This window comes from the organism of the source record quoted next, unplaced genomic scaffold (assembly GCF_019419815.1).
Source record: "Pyrus x bretschneideri cultivar Hongxiangsu unplaced genomic scaffold, Pyrus_bretschneideri_v1 Contig19, whole genome shotgun sequence".
NCBI lineage: Eukaryota > Viridiplantae > Streptophyta > Magnoliopsida > Rosales > Rosaceae > Pyrus > Pyrus x bretschneideri.
In genome coordinates, this window is record NW_025999490.1 from 3,062,428 (window position 1) to 3,082,439 (window position 20,012).

The following is a 20,012-nucleotide window of genomic DNA, read 5'->3' on the forward strand; positions in this document are numbered from 1 at the left end:
TACTACATTTCCGTGATTTTTAATTTTTGTTTTATTGTGATTTTAATGCATGACGATGACGGTGGAAATTGGGCCCAGCCTAGTTACCTTGGGCCTGATTTAACCACACAGCCCAACTTCCTGGCGAGATTCACTCGTTAAGCCGTCACATCACCCACCGTACCCACCAAAACGTCGTGGTCTTCTCAGAGTGCTCGCCACGGTCTAATCATCAGTCGTCACTGTGCCTGCCCACTTCCCACACCAACCCACTCACCCGACCCGATTCCACGGCCGACGCCAAAAGGCCCGAAGCGAAGAAACATGGCAAAGAAAACTAGCAACTCGCAGCAGTCTCCCTCGTCTTCTTCCTCCGCCACAAAAGCTTCAACTGGGTACTTTTCCTCTACTCTATCTCTTTTCTCACCACATGTTCATCACTGTTCGTTCAATGCTTTCTGAATTTTTGTTGGGTTTTTGAAAAAACCCATGAAATGATAAAATAAAAAAAATGGAAAAGGAAGGCAAAGATCGTTACTTTCTGCTATTTTGTTGATTGCGTTGTGTTGTTTTGTGTTGAATAATGTGGAGAACTCAGTACTTGGAGTCTTGGACAAGAAGCTAGGTTAAGCTCAGTTGGGTGGTGGGGTTTGTTCAGTTAGTTTAAATTTGAGAAATTGGTGATTTTATTGCTTCTAATTTCGTTCGGTTATTCTTTAGCTTTGTACCCTTTGAATTTCGAGCAATGCTTAGCGTATACAGTGTATACTTACTCTCAGGCTGCTTGCTGAGGAATTGGGTGATAGGAAAGAAAAAGAGGAAATAGAAGAACTAGGAAGGGAAGGAGCTTTTCAGGGTTATGGGTTGTGTGGCTCTGAGTTTCACTTTCAAGAAAATGTTTAGTGATCGTGTGAGGCCTGGACTCGATGGAGGGTTTTTAGTTCTGTTGTGCTTTTGATGGTGTGACATTGGCGGTTGAATTTGTTGTTTCATTCCTTTTATTCCTGGCCGAGGCATCAGTGCTCATTGAAAGAAATTCTTCAATCTTTTTAGGGAAATGGTGTTGAAGGTCCAACAAAGGGAGGGGACAAGGAGGTCAACAAGGTTAAGCAGCATAAATGCGGAGGGAAAGAGAATCGTTTCACTAAAGAAGTCCAAAACCAAGCAGAAGAAGAAAAGTGCAAAAGTTGATTCCAAGATACCCAAGAAACCGCCAACTGCTTTCTTCTATTTCCTGTATGTACCTCTTTTCGTTCCTGTTTAGCTTTTCATTTATGTTTATTATACATGTTGTTTGATTGTCAACTTGCTGTAATTGATTAAATTTCCAACTTGTTCAATGACTTTGTTGTTTGATTGTCTTAGTCCTATAAGAACACGTCATCCTTTTGGATCGCTGAAATTGAGTATCCAGATAATGAGACTGACCAACCTCAATCACCCAATGGCCTTAAATTTGGAATTTGTCCCCTCTAATAAAGAAAGATATAGAAACTGAAGATCTCTCAACTATCCATAATATGAATACTATGACCAGAACCATAATCACGACTGATGATGAAAATTGATATTAAGTTATTTATCAAATCTACAAGGTTTCGGTCGATTTCTGAAATTCACTAGTTGTAACTTTCCATAGAAATTTTTTGGTGAAGTTTTCTAAGTATTAGTCCCCTCATTCTTGTTCAGTATTATTTTACTTTGTTGTATTTTCATTGGTACTTCAATCTGAAAAAATAAATCCACAGTTTCTTTGTTTTTAAATTGAATTTCCCTTACCTCTCACTACAGTTATTTTGTCAGTGTAAGGTCAGATTAACCAAAGCTGGTTCTTGATTGTTCTTTTGTTATGACGTTCTTTATTTTTTTTGTGATTAATTATAATTTATAATGCCTCAATGAGAACGCTATTTATCAAACTCACTCTGAGCACCTTTCTCATATATGAAGAACCAACCATAAACCTCTTGAGGTTTTACTGACTTAAACTGGTTTTTCTTGTGTTTAAGGGAGGATTATCGTAAGGAACTTCAAGAGCAAAATCCAGGTATCAAGCAAATGCGCGAAGTAAGTTTATGATACGGTAATCCGTTTAACTTTTTGCATGTTTTTCATTGTTGCTCATACCATCAGTTCTCTTGTATATGAATATGCACCACTTTCTCATTCAGATTGGAAAGGTGTGTGGAGAGAAGTGGAAAACAATGACATATGAGGTTTGTGTCTCTTTATACTTTAGTTGGCCTTTTATGTTTTCATTATATTTTTGCTTTACTTTCTCTAAAGTTTTGTATTGAAGACCGGATGAAGTATGACTTTCAAATCGTGGGTTCTATTTAACCTAATGTTCTGACCTATAGTTTTGGTTAAAATATATGACCCATTCACCTGTATGGACTTGTTTGATGTGTATGTAGTTGTCTTTTTTTACTTAAGCTAATTATTATAGTGGATCTCATCTCGCTTAAATACTGACCCGCCTTGGGTTCATGAGATTTACAGCTAAGTGATACTGGCTGAATCATGCAACGGTTCTTTCCTAATGACTGTGTGTGGTTCTCACCATTTAGACTATTTTACTTGTTGATCATCTAGTGACATGAAGCATCAAATAGTATTTTAGTTTTTTGACTGTTTACGAGTTTCCCTAACCATGGTGATTAAAAATAGCTTATAGAATTTTGTTCTTCGTTTTTTTCTCTCTCTGACTTCTTATATTAGGAAAAGGTTCAGTATTATGATATAGCCACAGAGAAACGAGCTGAGTTTGAGAAGGCCATGGCAGAATATGCACAAAGAAAGGTAAACATGCTTTGAATGATCTTTATAGTTGATAAGCAGAACCTTATCTTACAAGCAATGCCGAGTGGTGCTGAATTGCAATTTACTAAGCAGATTTCGAACATTTGCAGGAAAGTGGCGAGGATGAAGAAACCGAGGATGAGGAAGAGGAAGATTGGTCTGTCTAAGAAATCATGTTTCCATATGGTGGACGTACTCTAGTTGTATGCAAGTCATAGGTCCTGGTCATGTGTCTTTTGTAAAACTGTCTATGCCTGTATCATTCTTGTCCATATCTGTTCACAATTCGAATTTAGTAGTGAATTCAGATTTTAACAGTTGGGTATGTACTTTATTTAGTGGAAGATGACAAGTCTAAACCTTACTAGGAACTTCTAGTTTTAGCTGTCACCGGGCAATTGTATCGAATACACTCATTGTCGAGTCATGTTCTTGATTCCTAACAGTTTTCGAGAATATATAACTTCTTTTCCTCTCATTCTTTTGATTTGTTAGTGTAGTTGGCGAGAACTTCTTTCAATTCTTGCGCAGAATAAGAATCGTCAAGGGCAATCTGGTTGAACGAAAGATGTTCTTGCACCAGATGCTCGGGTCCAAATCGTTCTTGTTGTGTGAAGTTCAGTTTATGCTGCCAAGGAAAACAGAACCTAGAAATCTGAAAGAAAACTGCTGCTCTTATTTATTTGGATATTGTTGCCAACAATGTATGTATATTGCTGCACTATACGATTACTGGATTACAGTTTCAAAACTTGTTCTTCAGTTGCAGTGAGCCTACCAGCTGAAGCTCCTAATGAATTGGAAATACTCCTCACTTCTGCAATCATTGCAACAACATCATTGAGCTTGTTCACGGCTGAGCCGACGCCCTGTGTCCAAAAATGATGAAACAACCAGTAAGTTAACCACACAAAAATAGCTAGACAACATACTTCAGTGTTGACGGATTTGGACGGTGGGGCAAAGTGAGACGGGAAGTACGCTTATTTTGAGAGGGTATTTCAACAAATAAGCTTTTGATGAAATGTGCATCATTACAGAAGCAGGTTCATCGTTTACATACCACACCGGCAGCTCCTGCTGCTATTGCCATTGGGGCTGTAACTGCACTCAGTCCGGATGAACACATTACCGGAATCTTGACAGCACGGGATATCGAATATGCTGCTGCCAATGTTGGTGTTGCCTAAAACATGAAATACTATCATCAAATGTGTCTGTTGAAATAAAACTGGTTGCATGTGTTCAATCCCAAACACGCTCTAGGCAAGAATCCAATTCCAAGCTCTTGGTTTCTTTTTCGTTTGTCTACTCAGGCTCGTCTAGAGCCTAAGATTAGTTTGGATAACTCGTAACAGTTAAGGTATGTGTAGGTTAATTCGTGTTACCTTCTCGACCAAACCAAGAACACCTGATTTCGAAGGACTAGTACATTTTCCTCCTTCGGTTTGAATGATGTCAACACCTTCCTGCTCCAGCATCTCTGCAAGCTTGACCTGTACATTGATTCAACTAGCTTGGTTAAACCAAATACATCGTGCCAACACACATCGATAGTCACTTTCAGCAATGATTCCAACCTGATCTGGAAGGCTTAGTGTATGAGGTACAGTGACTGATAAGGTCACAGACGGAAGAATCCTCTTGGTCTCCTTTGTCAGATTCAATATCTGCAAAGGAACTCAACAGAATACAACAAGAGAATCCGATTAGTACACTTATAGCGCTATGTTTTTCGTAATTTGCAAGGTAACAAATGTGGTACCACCTGCTCCGAAGTGAAAACCACTCCCATCTCGTAAAAGGAGTCGTAGTTTCCAATCTCAACCTGCAAAAGCCATCAAATTTATCATATCAACACAAACCGAAAAGCACATAGCAATATTGTTCTGAAACGATTTAGCATTCCCTCGAAGGGAACCAGGTCACAGAATCAAATTTTTGGCCTGAAATGTGTAGTACGAAAGGGGTTAGTTTGTAGTCGAACCATCAGTGCACCTGCTTCAACGGCAGCTGGAAATGCCGCTGGATCTACAGAAGAAACACAAACCTGCACAAGGAAGACATCCTTATACATGCAAACTACGGTTGGAAAATGATGATCACGATACGCTTAGAAAGCATATGAATATACCGGAAGAGAAGTTAAATCGATAGCAAGCTTCACCAACTCCGGGTCACAGGCTATATCCACATGAGTTGCTCCTCCCTATAGATGCAACGACACATGACAACATGACATAAAAAATTCAACATTTGCTCGGAAATTCGATGAAATTTGACACCACAAGCAATGTGCTCTAACATATTCAGATCCCTTGGTTCAAAAACATAATCTGTTTTTGTTTAGCGAGTTCATCATTAGTTCATAACTTCATCTATAAACGGAGTAAGAAACAAACCTGCTCAGCGGCAGTAATGACTGATGCAACATTTTCTTTGTCAAAATTCTGCAATCCTGAAATAATCTGAAAAAACACAGTTACAACTTACATCAGAATTCTTGGATATCAAGGCATGGTTATTAAATTGCAGAACCAATAAGTATTTTTCTTTTTAGCTTCTCCACGTTTTCCCAGCAACCAAACAAAGCAAAACACAATAATAATGTCAACGGGAAGTAGGATTCGCTTTACCTTGAGAGCTCTGCGTTCATGAAAGTCCCTGAGGACTGATTCCTTGGTAGCTGACAGAAGTGCTTTTGTGGTTAAAGTGGCTCTTTTTTTGAGAGCCAAACATGGCCTTGAAGGCAGAGAGTTACCCAGAAGAGGGTTGTGGTGGGTAGGTCTGAAACTGGATAGAGAGGGTGGTGAAGTTTGTGGGCAGATTGAGGCCTGCATCTCTACTCTGGCTGTAGGTTTTCAGGGGGTAGAAGTTGGAGGGAAACGGATAAGAGAGGTTTGGCAGTGGCAGATAAAATGTTTCAGAAGAAGATAATTTGGCTGCCACCTCAACATAAATACCATGCTATGTAATTATTTATGCTTATTTGACTTTTTAACCTTGAAAAATCGATGGAAGTGATTTTTAAATTTGTCCGCTACAATTTATTTTAGTTATTCCGTAAAAAATTTGTTAATATTCTCGTTAAATTGTCATGTGAACAATCACGTGACTACTTTTTTAAGAGTATTTTTGTTAAATCAATATCTTCACTTAACGAGGATAATGACAGTTTTTTCATAGAATGACTAAATGATTTACGATGAACAAACTCATAAGACCATTTCTATAAATTTTCAGTGTTAAGAACCAATGTGAGAAATTAGTTCAATCTCAGTTATCATTTTGGTTGAAAAGTCTACATATTTTAGGGATTGTATTGGCACAAAGGTACCAATAACAAACAACAAACCGAGTTCCGCTTCAAGGCTACTTAGCATTCAACTGTACAATTAAATATTTTATTTTTAATAGCATTCAACTGTACAATTAAATATTTTATTTTTAATCCCACTATTAAATATTTTGTTTCACTCAATGTTATATCTCATTAAAAAAAAATAATTCAAAAGTAGTATGTTTTCTTATCCACACTAGCTAGAGAATTACCTTCCCAAGATAACCCAAGAATTATGGGTAATGCTATAGAGACTAAATTTATAAACAAATTTTGCAAATTAAGTGATGTGTAGCTGAGGGTTGGGATGTGACAATTTGGTATCAGAGCCAGACTCACGGTCGTGGTGTGCCGACGAGGACGTCGGGCTCCCTAAGGGGGGTGGATTGTAGTATCCCACATCGCCCGTGAGGGCGTGGTCTTTGGGCCTTATATATCCATTGCCAACCTTAAGTTTCAGTGAGGCCTTTTGCGGACTCCCTGAGGGGAGGGCAGGCGCTGGCTACGGCTGAGTACCGGTTCGCAGAAACAAAACCGTGCGGTAGCTCTGTCTGCGGGTAGAGAATGCCAAAGCGGACAATATCACTGGAGCTGAGGGTTGGGATGTGACAGATGTGTCACCAATAAAAATGAGCACATTTATCAATATTTAAATAATAATCCAATCATCAATGTATGTCATTTAGTTTACACAATTTTATCTAAAAATTTAATCTCCTTAGCATTATCCAAGAATTATATCCCCTCTTGGATCTGATGCACTCAACTAACTTCAGAGTCAGTCACCAGATGAGACCTAAGGCAATTCAACCTCCACCAGCTAACACATTACTCCCAATGCATGAATTAACAATTCCTCAAACTCAAACGCGTTTTATCTCCTCTCTCTAACCTTTCCTCCCCTCTGCCTTCAAGCTAAAAGAAACGCTCCTAGCCGACGCTCCTTATTCTGGCTTGGGGTCGACGGCAGCCTGACTCCCCCTCTTTCTAGCCTTCCTTCCCTATTTCTCTTCCTTCTCCACCATTTGCATCTTCCCTCTTCCCTCTTCCCTCTTCCCCTTCTACCAATTTAAAAAAAAAAAAAAAAAAAAACCTCTAAACCCATGTTTTTTCCTTTTTATATGGTAGTTTTGTTTTGCTAGAAGACTACAAATTGAAATATTTTTTCTTAAAATCTGAATCAAATAAGAGTATTTTTGGATTATGGTTATTTTAAATTTTTTGTCTTTTGGATTTATATATATATATATATATAGAAGAAGAAAATATAATACTAGTAAATAATATTATAAAAAATCCAGGCAAAGAAATATTGCATACCAAGAAATTGAAATAAAGCAGGATAAAGAGGGAGATCGAGAGAGTTGGCCTTAACGAATCAAAAGCTTGGAACTGCAAGAAAAATAATAATCAATAAATGGTTGTTATAAGCACATAAATAAGAATGCAGAAATTGTAAATAATTAGATAGAATCTCACACAGAAATGATAAAACAACAAAGAATTAAAGCCAGTGAGATTTAGTGAATTCTTTACTATTTGTAATCCTGTCATACAGTTACAAACTACAAATATATAAAAATTGCTAATATACAAACCAATGAAGTGAAACACCTCTTTCTTATAGATCTGCAACATTTGAAGTAGAGGGAGAATTAACAATTACCTCTAGTAGAAATATGATGCAAAGATGTGGTAAATATAACATTTGTCTTTGAACGATAGGTGGAGCCCCGAGAAGATACCAAGTTGACTGGGAAAATTACCATAAAAAAGTGGAGGAGAAGGTGACACTCCAATATTTATAGGAACTTTAATGAAAATCTTTCAGTATTATTTAATTTAACGAAAGTCACATTTTTATATTAAAAAGTCAATCATGGTACTATTTATTTTACCCTTTATTTTATTATTTTCGTTAAAACTCAAAATTTTCAAACTCTTTTCATTAACTTTCCTATATTTCTATCCCTTATCCTTATGACACGTGAAATGTAAAATTACATATAATACCCTTCGATCTTCCAAGATAAAATTTATGATAAATTACATAAAACTACCTCAATTATTGAGTCATTAACAGTTTCATACATCGTCTTTAAAAAGTTTCAGTGTCATACCTCATCTATAAACTTTTTACAATTTCATATATTCCGTTAAATTTCTGTCAATTATTCCGTTAAATAGTGACGTGGCATGAGATGAGACTCATTATCTATTAAGAATTTGATTAATTAAATATTAAAAAAATAAAAAAAATGAATCTTTTTTTTTTTGGCATGGGGACCCACCCCTTCCCTCACCCTTTCTTCCCCCACTCCCCTTATCCCACCCAAAACCCAGATCCCTTCCTCACCCCACCCACGCCACCACCTCCTCCCCCGACCCCTTCCCCACCCACACCAACAGCTCCAACCTTCCCCACATCCTCTCTTTCTCCTCCGCCCCCGCCTTTCACCAACACCTGCGCAAGCCTCTTCCATGTGGAACTGGAAAATTTTCTAACCTCCGTCACCGCCGGATTCCGAGTTCTTCGACCAACGCCAAAAAACTCAATCCCAATCCCGCCAACACCAAAAATCGCCCCACCATCTCGACCCGGAACATTCGGACGAAAACGATATAGAGACGGAGCCGCCCGAGACCGAAGCATAGAGATTGGAGTACGATTTCTTCCTCAACCACCGAAACCCAAATGCCCAGAACGCCCATCACCAGAAAAGGCACGAGTCGGGGAGAGGGGTGGGCGGCAGAGAATGAGGAGGTGGGTCGGCGGGGGGGGGAAGATGTTGGCGTGGGTGGGGAAGGGGTCGGGGGTTGCAGATAAGGGGAAAGGGAAGGGATCTGGGTTTTGGGTGGGATAAAGTGGGGCGGGGGAAGAAAGGGTGAGGGAAGGGGTGGGTCCCATGGCAAAAAAATAAAGATTTCATTTTATTTTTTTAATATTTAATTAATTAATTTTTTAATAGATAATGAATTTCATCTCATGCCACGTCACTATTTAAAGAAATAATTAACAGAAATTCAACGGAAGGTATAAAATTGTAAAAAATTTGTAAATGAAGTATGACATTGAAACTTTTTACAAACGAGATATGAAACTGTTAATAATCCAATAGTTGAAGTAGTTTTATCTAATTTATCCTAAAATTTATAAGACTCTTGGTTTGCTAATTTGGCTTTGGAAGATTCCTTCTGTTCCAAACTAGAATGGGGCAGGCGGCTTGTAGTTCAAAGAATTAAAAGGGTTTAACTTTACATATGAAGTCCTGTGTTTAATCTTTTCCTTCATAATATAAATAAAAAATTCTAACATATAACAAAGTAATTCGAGTGACGTTCTATGCCAATAATAAATGGATATCTGTAGATTAATAAAGTGGCACCGCCATCCACAGTCAAGAATTTCTCTAGTGGCTTAGGCAATGACATTAAATATATACAATTCAAAGTAACTTTGCAGAATGACAAAACCAATTTCCTGAATTAAATTGCAGAAAAAGAAGTCAGAATTCATGAAAAAAAAAGAAAGTTAACTGATCATTAACTTTGTACAAGAACATAATAAGCATATTAGGAACGCCAACATGACAGAACCAATATCCTCCCCAGAAGAAAAAAAACCCTAATCCATTTGGCAAGCAACTTATCTGTCAACTATACCCTTCTTGAAGCAACATAGAAAACCAAGTACAAGGAGAGTCGGAAGAAAATCCTCTCAAAAATGGCATCCGCAAAACAAGTAGAAGAAACAGATTCTGAGCAGCAAAACCACGGCCTCGAATGCCGCCACGATCTTGAAAACCACATCATCGTAAAAGGAAAGCTGCAGATTCAGCGGCCGGAACTTGAAGGCAGACCCCAGATACTTCCACCTCAAACTCCACGACTCTTTCTTCATCCTTCTAAAGAACAACCACCTCTTCTTTCCCCCACCCATCTTCTGTTTCACTTTCTCTCTCTAGATTCCCCCCTTCTCTCTCTCTCTCTCTAGATTTCAGCCCTTCTCGCCTTCTCCTTTCTGGTTTTTTGGTTTGGGGGATGTGGTGGTTTTATCTGGGGTGGGGGAAAGATTCGATTTCTTAGAAGGCAAGTTCTCTAGAAGGTAGGGAGATTGACGGAATTTTGTGGCGGGGAAAGGGTGTTTTGGGAAAGTTGATGGGGGCGTGGGGTAAGCGGATGACTAAAGGTCCGCGTTTTGATGGTCAATCGAGGTAGAAGACGTGGGGGAGTGGAATTATGAGTTGTATGGGTGCCTCCAGTCGAAAATTATACAATCAAGACCAATCCTAGAAAATGTCTTCGTTCCACTCCAAGGAACCCTGGACTAATATATGATGAGCTGTTTCTTGGTGGCTTCTTTCTTCTTCTTCTTCTTCTTCTTCTTCTTCTTTATTTTTCCCTTTAATAAAGTTGTGAAAAGATGAACGTCACCATAACGATAACCATTACAGTGTCATCTGGTGCCAATAAAATATGCATAATTTTTTATCTACACATTCTAATTTCATACGAAACGCTACATGGCAATATACTATGTCCTATAATTTTTTTTTAATGTCTTAGCTCCTCTCCGTGTAGAAAAGTACAAGGATTACGATTTCATTATAGTTTCTACCGTATAAATGAAAGAATTGGCTACAACATTTACATAAATTTCATATAATTATTATTTAAAAGTCAAATAGTAATTGAATTGAATACATATAAATATTATAGTTGAATATGTATCGAAGAAAAAAACCGCAACTACAAAATGAGTAAGGTGTGGACAGAGGGAAAACAGACCGGGTAGCAATTTGGGTACCATTTCACGTAAATATTCATTTTTAATGTAATTAAGAAAATTTTGAGTGGGGTAGCAATTTGGGTACCATTTCACGTAAATATAACTTTGAATATTGCACATAAGTTCACCTTTTTGTGAAAGTGGACTCTCTCCAAATGCGATAGAATAAAGAAGTTCTTGACTTAGCTAAGTTGGACAGAGTAATGTGCTTACCCTTTTGTATCTAAATTCGTTTTTTCCGTAATTTAGATAAATTTAATATACATTCTCCTATCGTTTGTATAACAACAAAATGCAATTGAAAGTTAATTTTTGAAAATTAGTTTAACTCAAAAAATTTGATGGCGATGTTTTATATAGGCCTGGTAAACAAATCTTGTTTATTGTGTTCGTGTCATACTCGTTATTATAGTGGGTTTTTAATAAGTGACTCGTTAACAAGTCGTGGTGTTTTGTGTTGAATTAACAAATCGTACAAGAAATTGCCAGACTTAATTTTTTAGAAAAAGAAGGGAAAAGCAGACAAAATTACGTACACAATTGACAATTGGCATGCATGGAACTCCATTCAGTTCGTTCTAAAGTAATTGGGACGGTGGAGTAGGAAACAAATCACTTGGGCGACACATCGCACATACATGAAGTAGATAGCTTAACTAGCCATATTATTCTCTTGGGATCTTATACTCCCGAAAGTGAAAAAGCAAGGGAATTTGACAGCCATGGTATTTGAAATTCCCTTCAATGATTTCTAGCCAGATGTGAGAGGATTTAGAAAACCGTGAGCTTAATTATTCAGTTTTTGGGCATGAAAGATTCTTATTTCGCTTACTCTTTAGCTAACAAAAAAAGATGAGGTTCTATTATAAAACTAATTAACAATATGAGTATAGTTCAATTATTTATAAGCACATGTAAGATCTTTTTTTCTCCGATGTGAGATCCATACTCTCAATAAATAGTGACACATGTCACCTAATATTAGGTTCGACTTTCATAAATAAAAAGTTTGATACTAATAACTGATACATTTAGCTCGAATATCTTACCCGTTACTGTAAATATGTCGTTGTATCATAAAAGAAAAGTAGCTAACCACTAATACCATGCTGCCTAACTTGTTCTCCTAGTTAATCCAGGAGACCAGCAACATAATAACAGGCTAGCAGTGGTTAATTTGTATATTATTTAGATGCTCCAAAATAAACAAATGAAGAGTGTAGTCCAAAATATCTATAAAAAATGAAGTCAGGAAATAGATAGCTAGCGAGTTTGTCCATCCCATTGGAACTCCAGGTCATATACGAAATGCTTACTCTGTTTTGCCAAAAGTTTTAACCAAAAAAATTCCAAGTATTCCATGTCTATTTCATCTTGCCTTTGTCGGCTTTGGTCTCCCAGTGCCTAAGACACCCAGTATTTAAAATATTAGTATGGTAAAAATATTGGTATCACAATATTGGTATACAAATTTGTAGAAATATTGATAAAATTGATATCAGTTGCATTTGATAAAAATGATGGAAGTTTGCTAAAAAGCTTGGAAATTTAAAATGAAAATTTAGGGAATGTCAACACTAGTATAGAAGAAATATAATAGTTTCACTGATATTTAACCAATGCGTAGGACAAATCGACGAATTCTGTTGATTTTAGCCAAAATTTAAGATTTTCTCCGATATGGACTCCACCCCACCTCCTCCATATATTTCTCCAATTTTTCAAACACATAAGACACCACATTATCATCCATACCATGCATGTTCTTTTCTAGATTAAGGTATCAATTAAGAGTTTATATTTAAGTCTATCTTTATTTTGATTTACTATTCATTGTATACTTGCTTTTCGAGATATAAAGCTACTAGGTATCTTTTTATTTTTCAATGTTTTCACCATTTACATGGATGATCCATATCTTTTTTATATATAAAGTCTTTTGTTTATTGATATCTAATTAAATTACGCTAAGCTATGAATAGAAAGATTCAAATTTGAGAGCACCACTGGCCTAATAGTAAAATTTTTATTAATATTTTGCAACTATTATATATAGGAAAATTAAGCTTACTAGTCCTTTTACAAATACACCAACAAAAAACAGTCCTGCTTTCAACATGCAATCTTTACTATTTCTCTTCGATGAAAAACATTCAATATTGTGTCAATAAGCTATATATCAATATTGTATTGAGAATGTATTAATATTGTGTCAATAATATATTAATTTAATTAAAGATATTTTTGTCAAAGAGGGCTAGGAAAGGCTGCATTTTTACAGCAGGATTATCTTTGGTTGATGGATTTGTAAAAGGACTACTAAGCCCAATTTCCTTAATATATGTGAGGAAGATCTAAAAATTAAATGGTTTAGATAATTAAAGTACATTACAAAGTGAAACATACAAAAGTACCTCTTGTTCGAGGTTGGAATGTAAGGGTATGAATATCCTTCTATGTGTATGTGTGTGTGTGTATATCCCACAATTATAAATATTCTCTCAAATATATATGTCCAACATTACTAGAAGAGTTTTAATGCCATTAATCTCCGATTAAGTATATAATTAAATTGCGTACATCCGGGCTTATGAGCCTTGTAAGAAAACTCATCACGAGCTCTTATCAAATGATGAGTGGAGTGCTATAGGCATAAAGATTTACGCACTACTAGTTTTTTATTCAGACTTTACGTCTGCTTATTATGTAGACAACACGTATTTACGAAGAAATTATAGTATGGTACAGTAGTACCACGTCACTTGTGATACTTTCATTCAAAATCTTACAGCGATAAACATACACACACATAGGCTTCCCTCATCCTCAGACTCTCTGCCGGCAAATAGCAGCAGCATCATGCAATCAGCCATGGTTTGGTTCACTGGTCGCTTGCACGTGCCGGGAAGGTTAGGGGTAAGATCCCGAAGGTCGCCAACTCTGTTTATAAAAATAATTTTATAGGCATCAATCTTTTCTCAATTGAGATTAAAATTTACATAGAAAGAAAAAGATAAGCAGGGAGAGACAAAGAGCAGGAGAAGAGAGGAAGGAAAAGGGATGGAGAGTCCGGCGTCCAGAGGCAGGTTTTTTACTCTATTTTCAGATTTTTTTTTTAATTTCTTAATTTAATTTCTTGAAAGAGACAAAATGAATTTCAAATCCAATTGTAAAAATAAATAACACATGTCAAGTTTTCAATGAAAGTATCACATCCACTGTGGTGATACTGTAGTATTTAATAATTTCTCGTATGAGTAATGCTAAGGAGATTAAAGTTATAGACTAAATTTATAAGCTAAATAATATGTCACCAAGTGAGTACCTGTTGTTGAATATAAGTCCCACATCAAAATATTGAGAAAATAAAATATAATATATAAGATTATGATTTCACTCTTAATAACACCAGAGACATTTTGTTGAAAAGTACTAGACATAGCAATAGGTAGATAAGTTAGGACAATATCGTTATGGTTAGGAGTGAGTCAATGACTCATCTCTCTAAATATCTGACATGGTATCAAAGCAGGGTTTGATTGTGGGTCTTGTGGGTCCATGTCATGCTCGAGTTACTAGGTTTAATGTAACACCATGCTTTTGTGCTTAATAGTCCAATGTGAGATTGGTTGCACGTGTGGTCACTATATAGTGGTCTCGCGTGAGGGGACAAGTTAAATATAAGTCTCACATTGGAGAATTGAGAAAATAAAATACAATATATGAGTGTATGGTTTTACCTCTAATAACACCAAAGACTTTTAGGTAAAACTCAATACCTAAAAATAGGTCGTTAAATTAAGACAATATTAATATAATTAGGAGTGAATGAATGATCAGTCTCTTTGAATAATTGACACCCGCGACACAACTCAACAATAGAAGCACACAAAACATTTCTACCAACAGACAATTGAAAATAATATAATATATAAGCAACCACATATGTCCTTCAACCCATTTCATATATTAGGAAATTCCATCTCAGGTACAGCAAAATTAATCTACCTAACACCAGCATCACACAAGCGCAGAAAGACATTCATTCCCTAAAGTTTACCTAATTAAGGTCTGTCATTTTTAGCAACAGTAGTCATATCAGTCTCTCCTGTCATTTGCCAGGAGAAGCAGCGAAGACGATGCCTCCACCTCAGTGGCTCTCTCTTTCACGGTCTCGCGCAGCGCCTCCAGCGACGCCTTCATTTTTCGAAGATCTGCCCGGCTCTGCTCACGAAAGCTCGGCGGTTTGCTTTTGAGTGGCAAACCCCTTGCTTTCAGTACAGCCTTGTCAAGCACAAGTCCTCTTTTCTTCTCAGCCTCCAACTGGCTGTCCATGTCCTCCAGTTGCTGGTTAAGCCTCCTCGCTTTTTCATCATTCTTTGAAACCCCAAATTTTGATTTAGGGCACTCCTCATTTAGAAACCTATCTGCGATAGACTCCACATTCGGGTGCCCAAACGAGAAGGGCTTCCCTCCCGGAGAGAAAACAAGGACGGCAATCTCAGCGCCGCACAGGATGGCGAGCTCGTTTGCTTTCTTGAACACGCCACTCCTGCGCTTGGAGAAGGTCACCTGCCTAGAGCTGCTATCCTCCACCACTTTCATCTCAATTTTTCTCCTCCCCATGCCTAATGATTTTTTTTTTGGGGGGGGGGGAGAATTTTTATCGGAAGATTTATGGGGAAGTTGATGTAAGTGAAGGAGTATATATAGGGCTTGGGATATAAGTACCCCAAGTAATGATTCAATGTTTCTAATAATGGTTTTTAGCCCTTATTTTATGAGAAAATTGCTGATATATAAAGCTATTAAATTTTATATTATCTTTCCTTTTTCTTTTTGAAAATTTCCATATTACATTAGAGCTGGCCACTTTGGGTTGGCATCATTGAATTCAAATTTTGCACTTCATATTCTGGAATTGAATGAGGAAAAAAATTTTGGATTACATATTAGGTAAGCTCTCTATTTGTAGCTATCCCATTGTTTGAGTTTTCCAATATAAATGGCAGTTATAACTTAAAAAGGAAAATGAGATGTGAATTCTTTCATTTAGGGAAACGATAAACGCACAATTTTAAAAAAATTTCACTTATTTTTGTTGCATGAGGTCCGTTGTTTTCGTTTAATTTATCTAATTCAAGAGTTAGAAATTAAAAAATAGGTGTAAAAAGTAAAAAAAAAGTGAGAATTATCACGAAGTAATAAATTTTGTTAGGTCCATGGATAGTGTGATAACGCATGGCCTCTAACTGGCAAGGGGAAAGTCCAATGAACATGGTTACCAATTACAATTAACTTACCATTCTTTAATTGCCAACGATGTTTTTACTTAAATGATATTTCCTTGAATGTATTATAGTTTTTGGCAGGTGTTTTATCTTAATTTTGTAAATAAACATATCTGTTTAATATTTTCATTTTATTCTTTATAAAATGATGTTAGAGGTGAAGGTTAGGATTAAGCACCCAATGGATCAAAGTAAAAGGAATGTCACTAGGCCGTACTGTATTACTGGTCTCATGTTTCATCTTAGAAATTAATTTTTTATCAACTAAATAATCTAATTGCAAAAGATTTGTAGCTTAATTTGTTGTGCGATAATTCACTCTTGCACTAAAGGTCTTGAGTTCAGTTTCCCCTCCACTAAAATTGGTTGTTAAAAAAAATAGTGGTGCTTTCTCTAGTTGGTCAGACGAGATTGCAATGTGTGTTTTTTTTTTTTTTTTTGAAGAACTGGAGAATATCATTAACCAAGGCCAAAGCCAAAACCGGGATACAGAAAGCCACACAGGCTAACAACATCAAAATAGAAACAACACTAGAAGGGCAAGAACACGACATGGAAACCACATGTCACCCTTATATGTACAAAACATACACAACAAATTGAATGGAGGGCAAGGAAAACCATCTTTGTTTAGGATACGAACAAACTACGATGGGGTCTACGGACCCATACAAGTTGCACATCTCCACCCTAGAATGCGATGCCACATGATCCACCGCTTTGTTAGTTGATCTTGGCACCCAAGACCAGTCACAAGAAACAAAGGATTCACCTTCGCTTCGTATCTTACCAAGAACAGGGAACAGTTCCCAAGCCCCTTGCTCAATACACCCGTTCAGCCATTCAACGATCCCTTTAGAGTCCGACTCAATCACAATGCGGGAGAACCCCCTCTGTCTCGCCATGCAGCAACCTTCCAGCACTCCCAACGCTTCCGCCAATTGGACAGTCACGGCTCTGATCGGCCTCCTCCTAACTGCCAAACACCGGGAATTATCAAATTATTTGGAGAAACACATGTGATGAGATGTAATCCAAAATGTGATGAGATGCTTTATGGCAAAAGGCATTATCAAATATTTTTTTTTTGAAAAAAAGCATGTCCTTGAATTTTTTTATAAAAAGTACAACACGTGTCTCCAATAAAAATATGTTTAGCAAGAACGCTTATGAGCACAAGTCATAAATATCAAATACATACATTAGTCATTTAATTTTGATTATGTTGAAATATGATCACGAAACTTCTACTGCTGGTTCAATTACTCATATAACTCAATTCTGAATTAAAATGCAACTAATAATTATAATTAAACAAAAAGTAAATCTACATAAACTCATGTGGGCGCAACAATTGAAATTACTAAGTAATAAAAGGGGCATTTGGATTTAGTAAAGTAACCCACTCATGTGTCCTACTTTGAAAAACCCTAGCTAGCTTTAAGGAGGGTTTTTCAAAATTAATGGCCGTAGCCAGGAGGAAATGCATAAGAACCAGTCCCACTTGGATTTGCATCAAAGTTGGGATTGGTTTGTTGGACAGATCCAGAAGAGGAGGCACCAAAAATATTGGTACTCCTCTCCTTAAGATGGTTGGAGATTGTCATGTGTATCTCCGCCGAGGATACATAGACTTGTTTGAGCTCATCCACCCCAAGCTCATCAAGGGGTGCACTCCACCACAGGTGCTCTCGATTCCTCCTTCTCCTGGCTTTCCTTAGGAGCGATTTCTGTCGCTCCTGCACATCTTCTAACTGGTTGATAAGCTCGTTGTACTGTTCGATAGCCTCGGAAATTCTCATCTGTCGATGATTCTCCATGAACTGAATAGTGTAGTCATCGTTTTCGGGTGGATTTTGGTCCAGAAACCGATTGATGACATTGTCGACAGATGGATGACCATACGAGAAAGGCTTGCCAGATGGTGAGAAAACCACAATTCCCACCTCACCGCCACATAGTGTTATCATCTCGCTAGCTTTTTTGAAGACGCCGGATCTCCGTTTCGAGAAAGAAACAAGAAGATCCTCTTCGTTTTCGATCCTCTTCATCTCAATCTTTTGCCTACCTCTAGTTTGCTTTCCCTCCATGGCCATTTGGAAAATGATGAAAGAATTGTTTTTCTTAGTAATTGGCCTGTAAAAAGAAGGTTTGCTTGGTTTGGTTTTCCTTACAATTCATGTGCTTATATAGGATGGAAAACCGCATCTTGGTTATTCAATGCTGTTTGACCAACTAGATATGCTTTTCAAATTGTCCTCTCTCCCCAGTTTTATTTGTTTTGGGTTTTAACTAATTAATTTCCAGTTAATTAGTAATATTAGTATATTACCAACATTTCCCCTAAAAGCTTTTATTTTTTCGATGTATTACCAATATTATTCTAACCAGAAGTTGGACATTTTACTCATAAATTAATGTGTTATTTGGCAATGCATATGTTGGTGCCACACACCTTAGAAAGACTCGTCGCATGGTGTTACCGTTTCACAATTCAACCTCAATAAGATTTTTTTTTACTTTCAATAATTAACTTGCGAAAGTAATGTCTTAACTGATTGTTAATATATTATATACTTTATTAACTCCTATATTAAAAGTTGGAATTTTTGTCTTTACGAAAGAGATACAATTACAATATTGTCGTGCGTTAGATTTGCGTCCACATTTTTGAGATCAAAGTTAACTAAGTCTAGATAGATGAAATATGATAAATTTTTAATACAATGATAGCATGACAGCCTAATATAGGCAAGCGATGGATTGTTTTGGTGATAAAAGTCTTCTGCTTTAATTCACCAGGTCCTAAGTTCAAACATTCCCCCCTTTCCTTAGGGTAATTTACATTAGTAATATTGCTTGTATTAAAAAAAAAAAAAAAGAAGAGTAAATTACAAAAAACTATCTCAACTATGAGTCGAACCACAATCTTATACCTTATGTTTTAAACATTGCAATGTTATACCTCAATTTATGAATTCGTTGCAATGTCACACCTCAACTTATGAATTTATTGTAACGTCATACCTTAATTTTTTGCTAATTTGGCTGTTAAATGCTAACGTGGCAGGAGTGGGGCCTACTCCTTTGCCAATTGGAATAAACAAGTATTAATTAATTAATAATTTATTTACTAAAAAATTAATAATTTGGCTGTTAAATGATGACGTGGCGAAGGAGTGGGCATCGCTTCTACCACGTTATCATTTAAAAACTAAATTGACAGAAAATTTAACTGAGGTATGACATTAATTGTAACGAATTCATAAGTTGAGGTATGACATTACAATGTTTAAAACATAAGGTATGAGATTGTAGTTTTACCTATAGTTAAGGTAGTTTTATGTAAAAAAATAGTGTGATAGAAACATAACACACTCTTGTTAAATTAGTGCTAGAGTCACTAAATCTATTTACTAAATTTGTTTGCCAATTTGGAAAATCGAAGAGATAAGGCCACATCATTTGATGAACAAATTTTGAGATGCTCTAATAAATAATTGACCATAAGATGGTGTCAAAATTATTAATGATAAAAAACTAACTTGTATTTAGACATATCAACCTTCTGCAAAGGTCTGTGACTCTGTCGATATATGGTTTCAGTTAAGATCATTCACACGGTACTGATATCCGTTTAATTTGGACGTTTTTTGCTTGACTTCCAAGTTTGTTTTGGATTGTTGTTTCGGTTCTCCCAATCGTCCATGCATGCAGTTGGGGGCACTCCACTTTCGAAACTAGTGGCAGTTCCAATCACCAGACTGTTTTTTCTTTCCATTTCCACGGATCAAACAATTTGACGTTCTCA

The 20,012-nt window shown here is 36.6% G+C and overlaps 4 protein-coding genes across 6 annotated transcripts; 1 reads left to right on the top strand and 3 right to left on the bottom strand.

The window, feature by feature from the left end:
• Positions 1–168: 168 nt before the first annotated feature.
• On the top strand, positions 169–3,259 carry LOC125476331 (high mobility group B protein 14-like). Of its 2 annotated transcripts, none has more exons than XM_048582209.1 (6): positions 169–374; positions 1,033–1,215; positions 1,989–2,046; positions 2,151–2,195; positions 2,701–2,781; positions 2,892–3,259. In XM_048582209.1, the coding sequence occupies exons 1-6, from the start codon at positions 304–306 to the stop codon at positions 2,946–2,948; spliced, it is 495 nt and encodes a 164-aa protein (XP_048438166.1). In that variant the 5' UTR covers positions 169–303; the 3' UTR covers positions 2,949–3,259. The 2 variants fall into 2 exon arrangements, with proteins under 2 accessions (XP_048438166.1, XP_048438167.1); XM_048582210.1 differs by lacking the exon at positions 169–374 and adding an exon at positions 759–939.
• A 178-nt stretch (positions 3,260–3,437) lies between these two features.
• On the bottom strand, positions 3,438–5,639 carry LOC125476330 (uncharacterized protein ycf23-like). Its single transcript, XM_048582208.1, has 9 exons — positions 5,418–5,639; positions 5,184–5,249; positions 4,916–4,990; positions 4,769–4,831; positions 4,550–4,609; positions 4,362–4,451; positions 4,170–4,277; positions 3,845–3,967; positions 3,438–3,650 (listed from the first exon to the last, which is right to left on the bottom strand). Exons 1-9 carry the CDS (start codon positions 5,619–5,621, stop codon positions 3,519–3,521), a joined length of 921 nt encoding a protein of 306 aa, XP_048438165.1. The 5' UTR covers positions 5,622–5,639; the 3' UTR covers positions 3,438–3,518.
• Positions 5,640–14,835: 9,196 nt separating this feature from the next.
• LOC125476500 (agamous-like MADS-box protein AGL29) lies at positions 14,836–15,568 on the bottom strand. The gene has a single exon (XM_048582698.1). The coding sequence runs from the start codon at positions 15,534–15,536 to the stop codon at positions 15,009–15,011; it is 528 nt and encodes a 175-aa protein (XP_048438655.1). The 5' UTR covers positions 15,537–15,568; the 3' UTR covers positions 14,836–15,008.
• A 1,075-nt stretch (positions 15,569–16,643) lies between these two features.
• Positions 16,644–18,349, bottom strand: LOC125476495 (agamous-like MADS-box protein AGL62). 2 transcript variants are annotated; one of them, XR_007257753.1, is made up of 2 exons: positions 17,608–18,349; positions 16,644–17,177 (listed from the first exon to the last, which is right to left on the bottom strand). XR_007257753.1 is itself a non-coding variant. In XM_048582696.1 (1 exon), the coding sequence occupies exon 1, from the start codon at positions 18,295–18,297 to the stop codon at positions 17,662–17,664; it is 636 nt and encodes a 211-aa protein (XP_048438653.1). In that variant the 5' UTR covers positions 18,298–18,349; the 3' UTR covers positions 17,441–17,661. The 2 variants fall into 2 exon arrangements, 1 of the variants encoding a protein (XP_048438653.1); XM_048582696.1 differs by lacking the exon at positions 16,644–17,177 and having other exon boundaries at positions 17,441–18,349.
• Between the last annotated feature and the right edge of the window lie 1,663 nt (positions 18,350–20,012).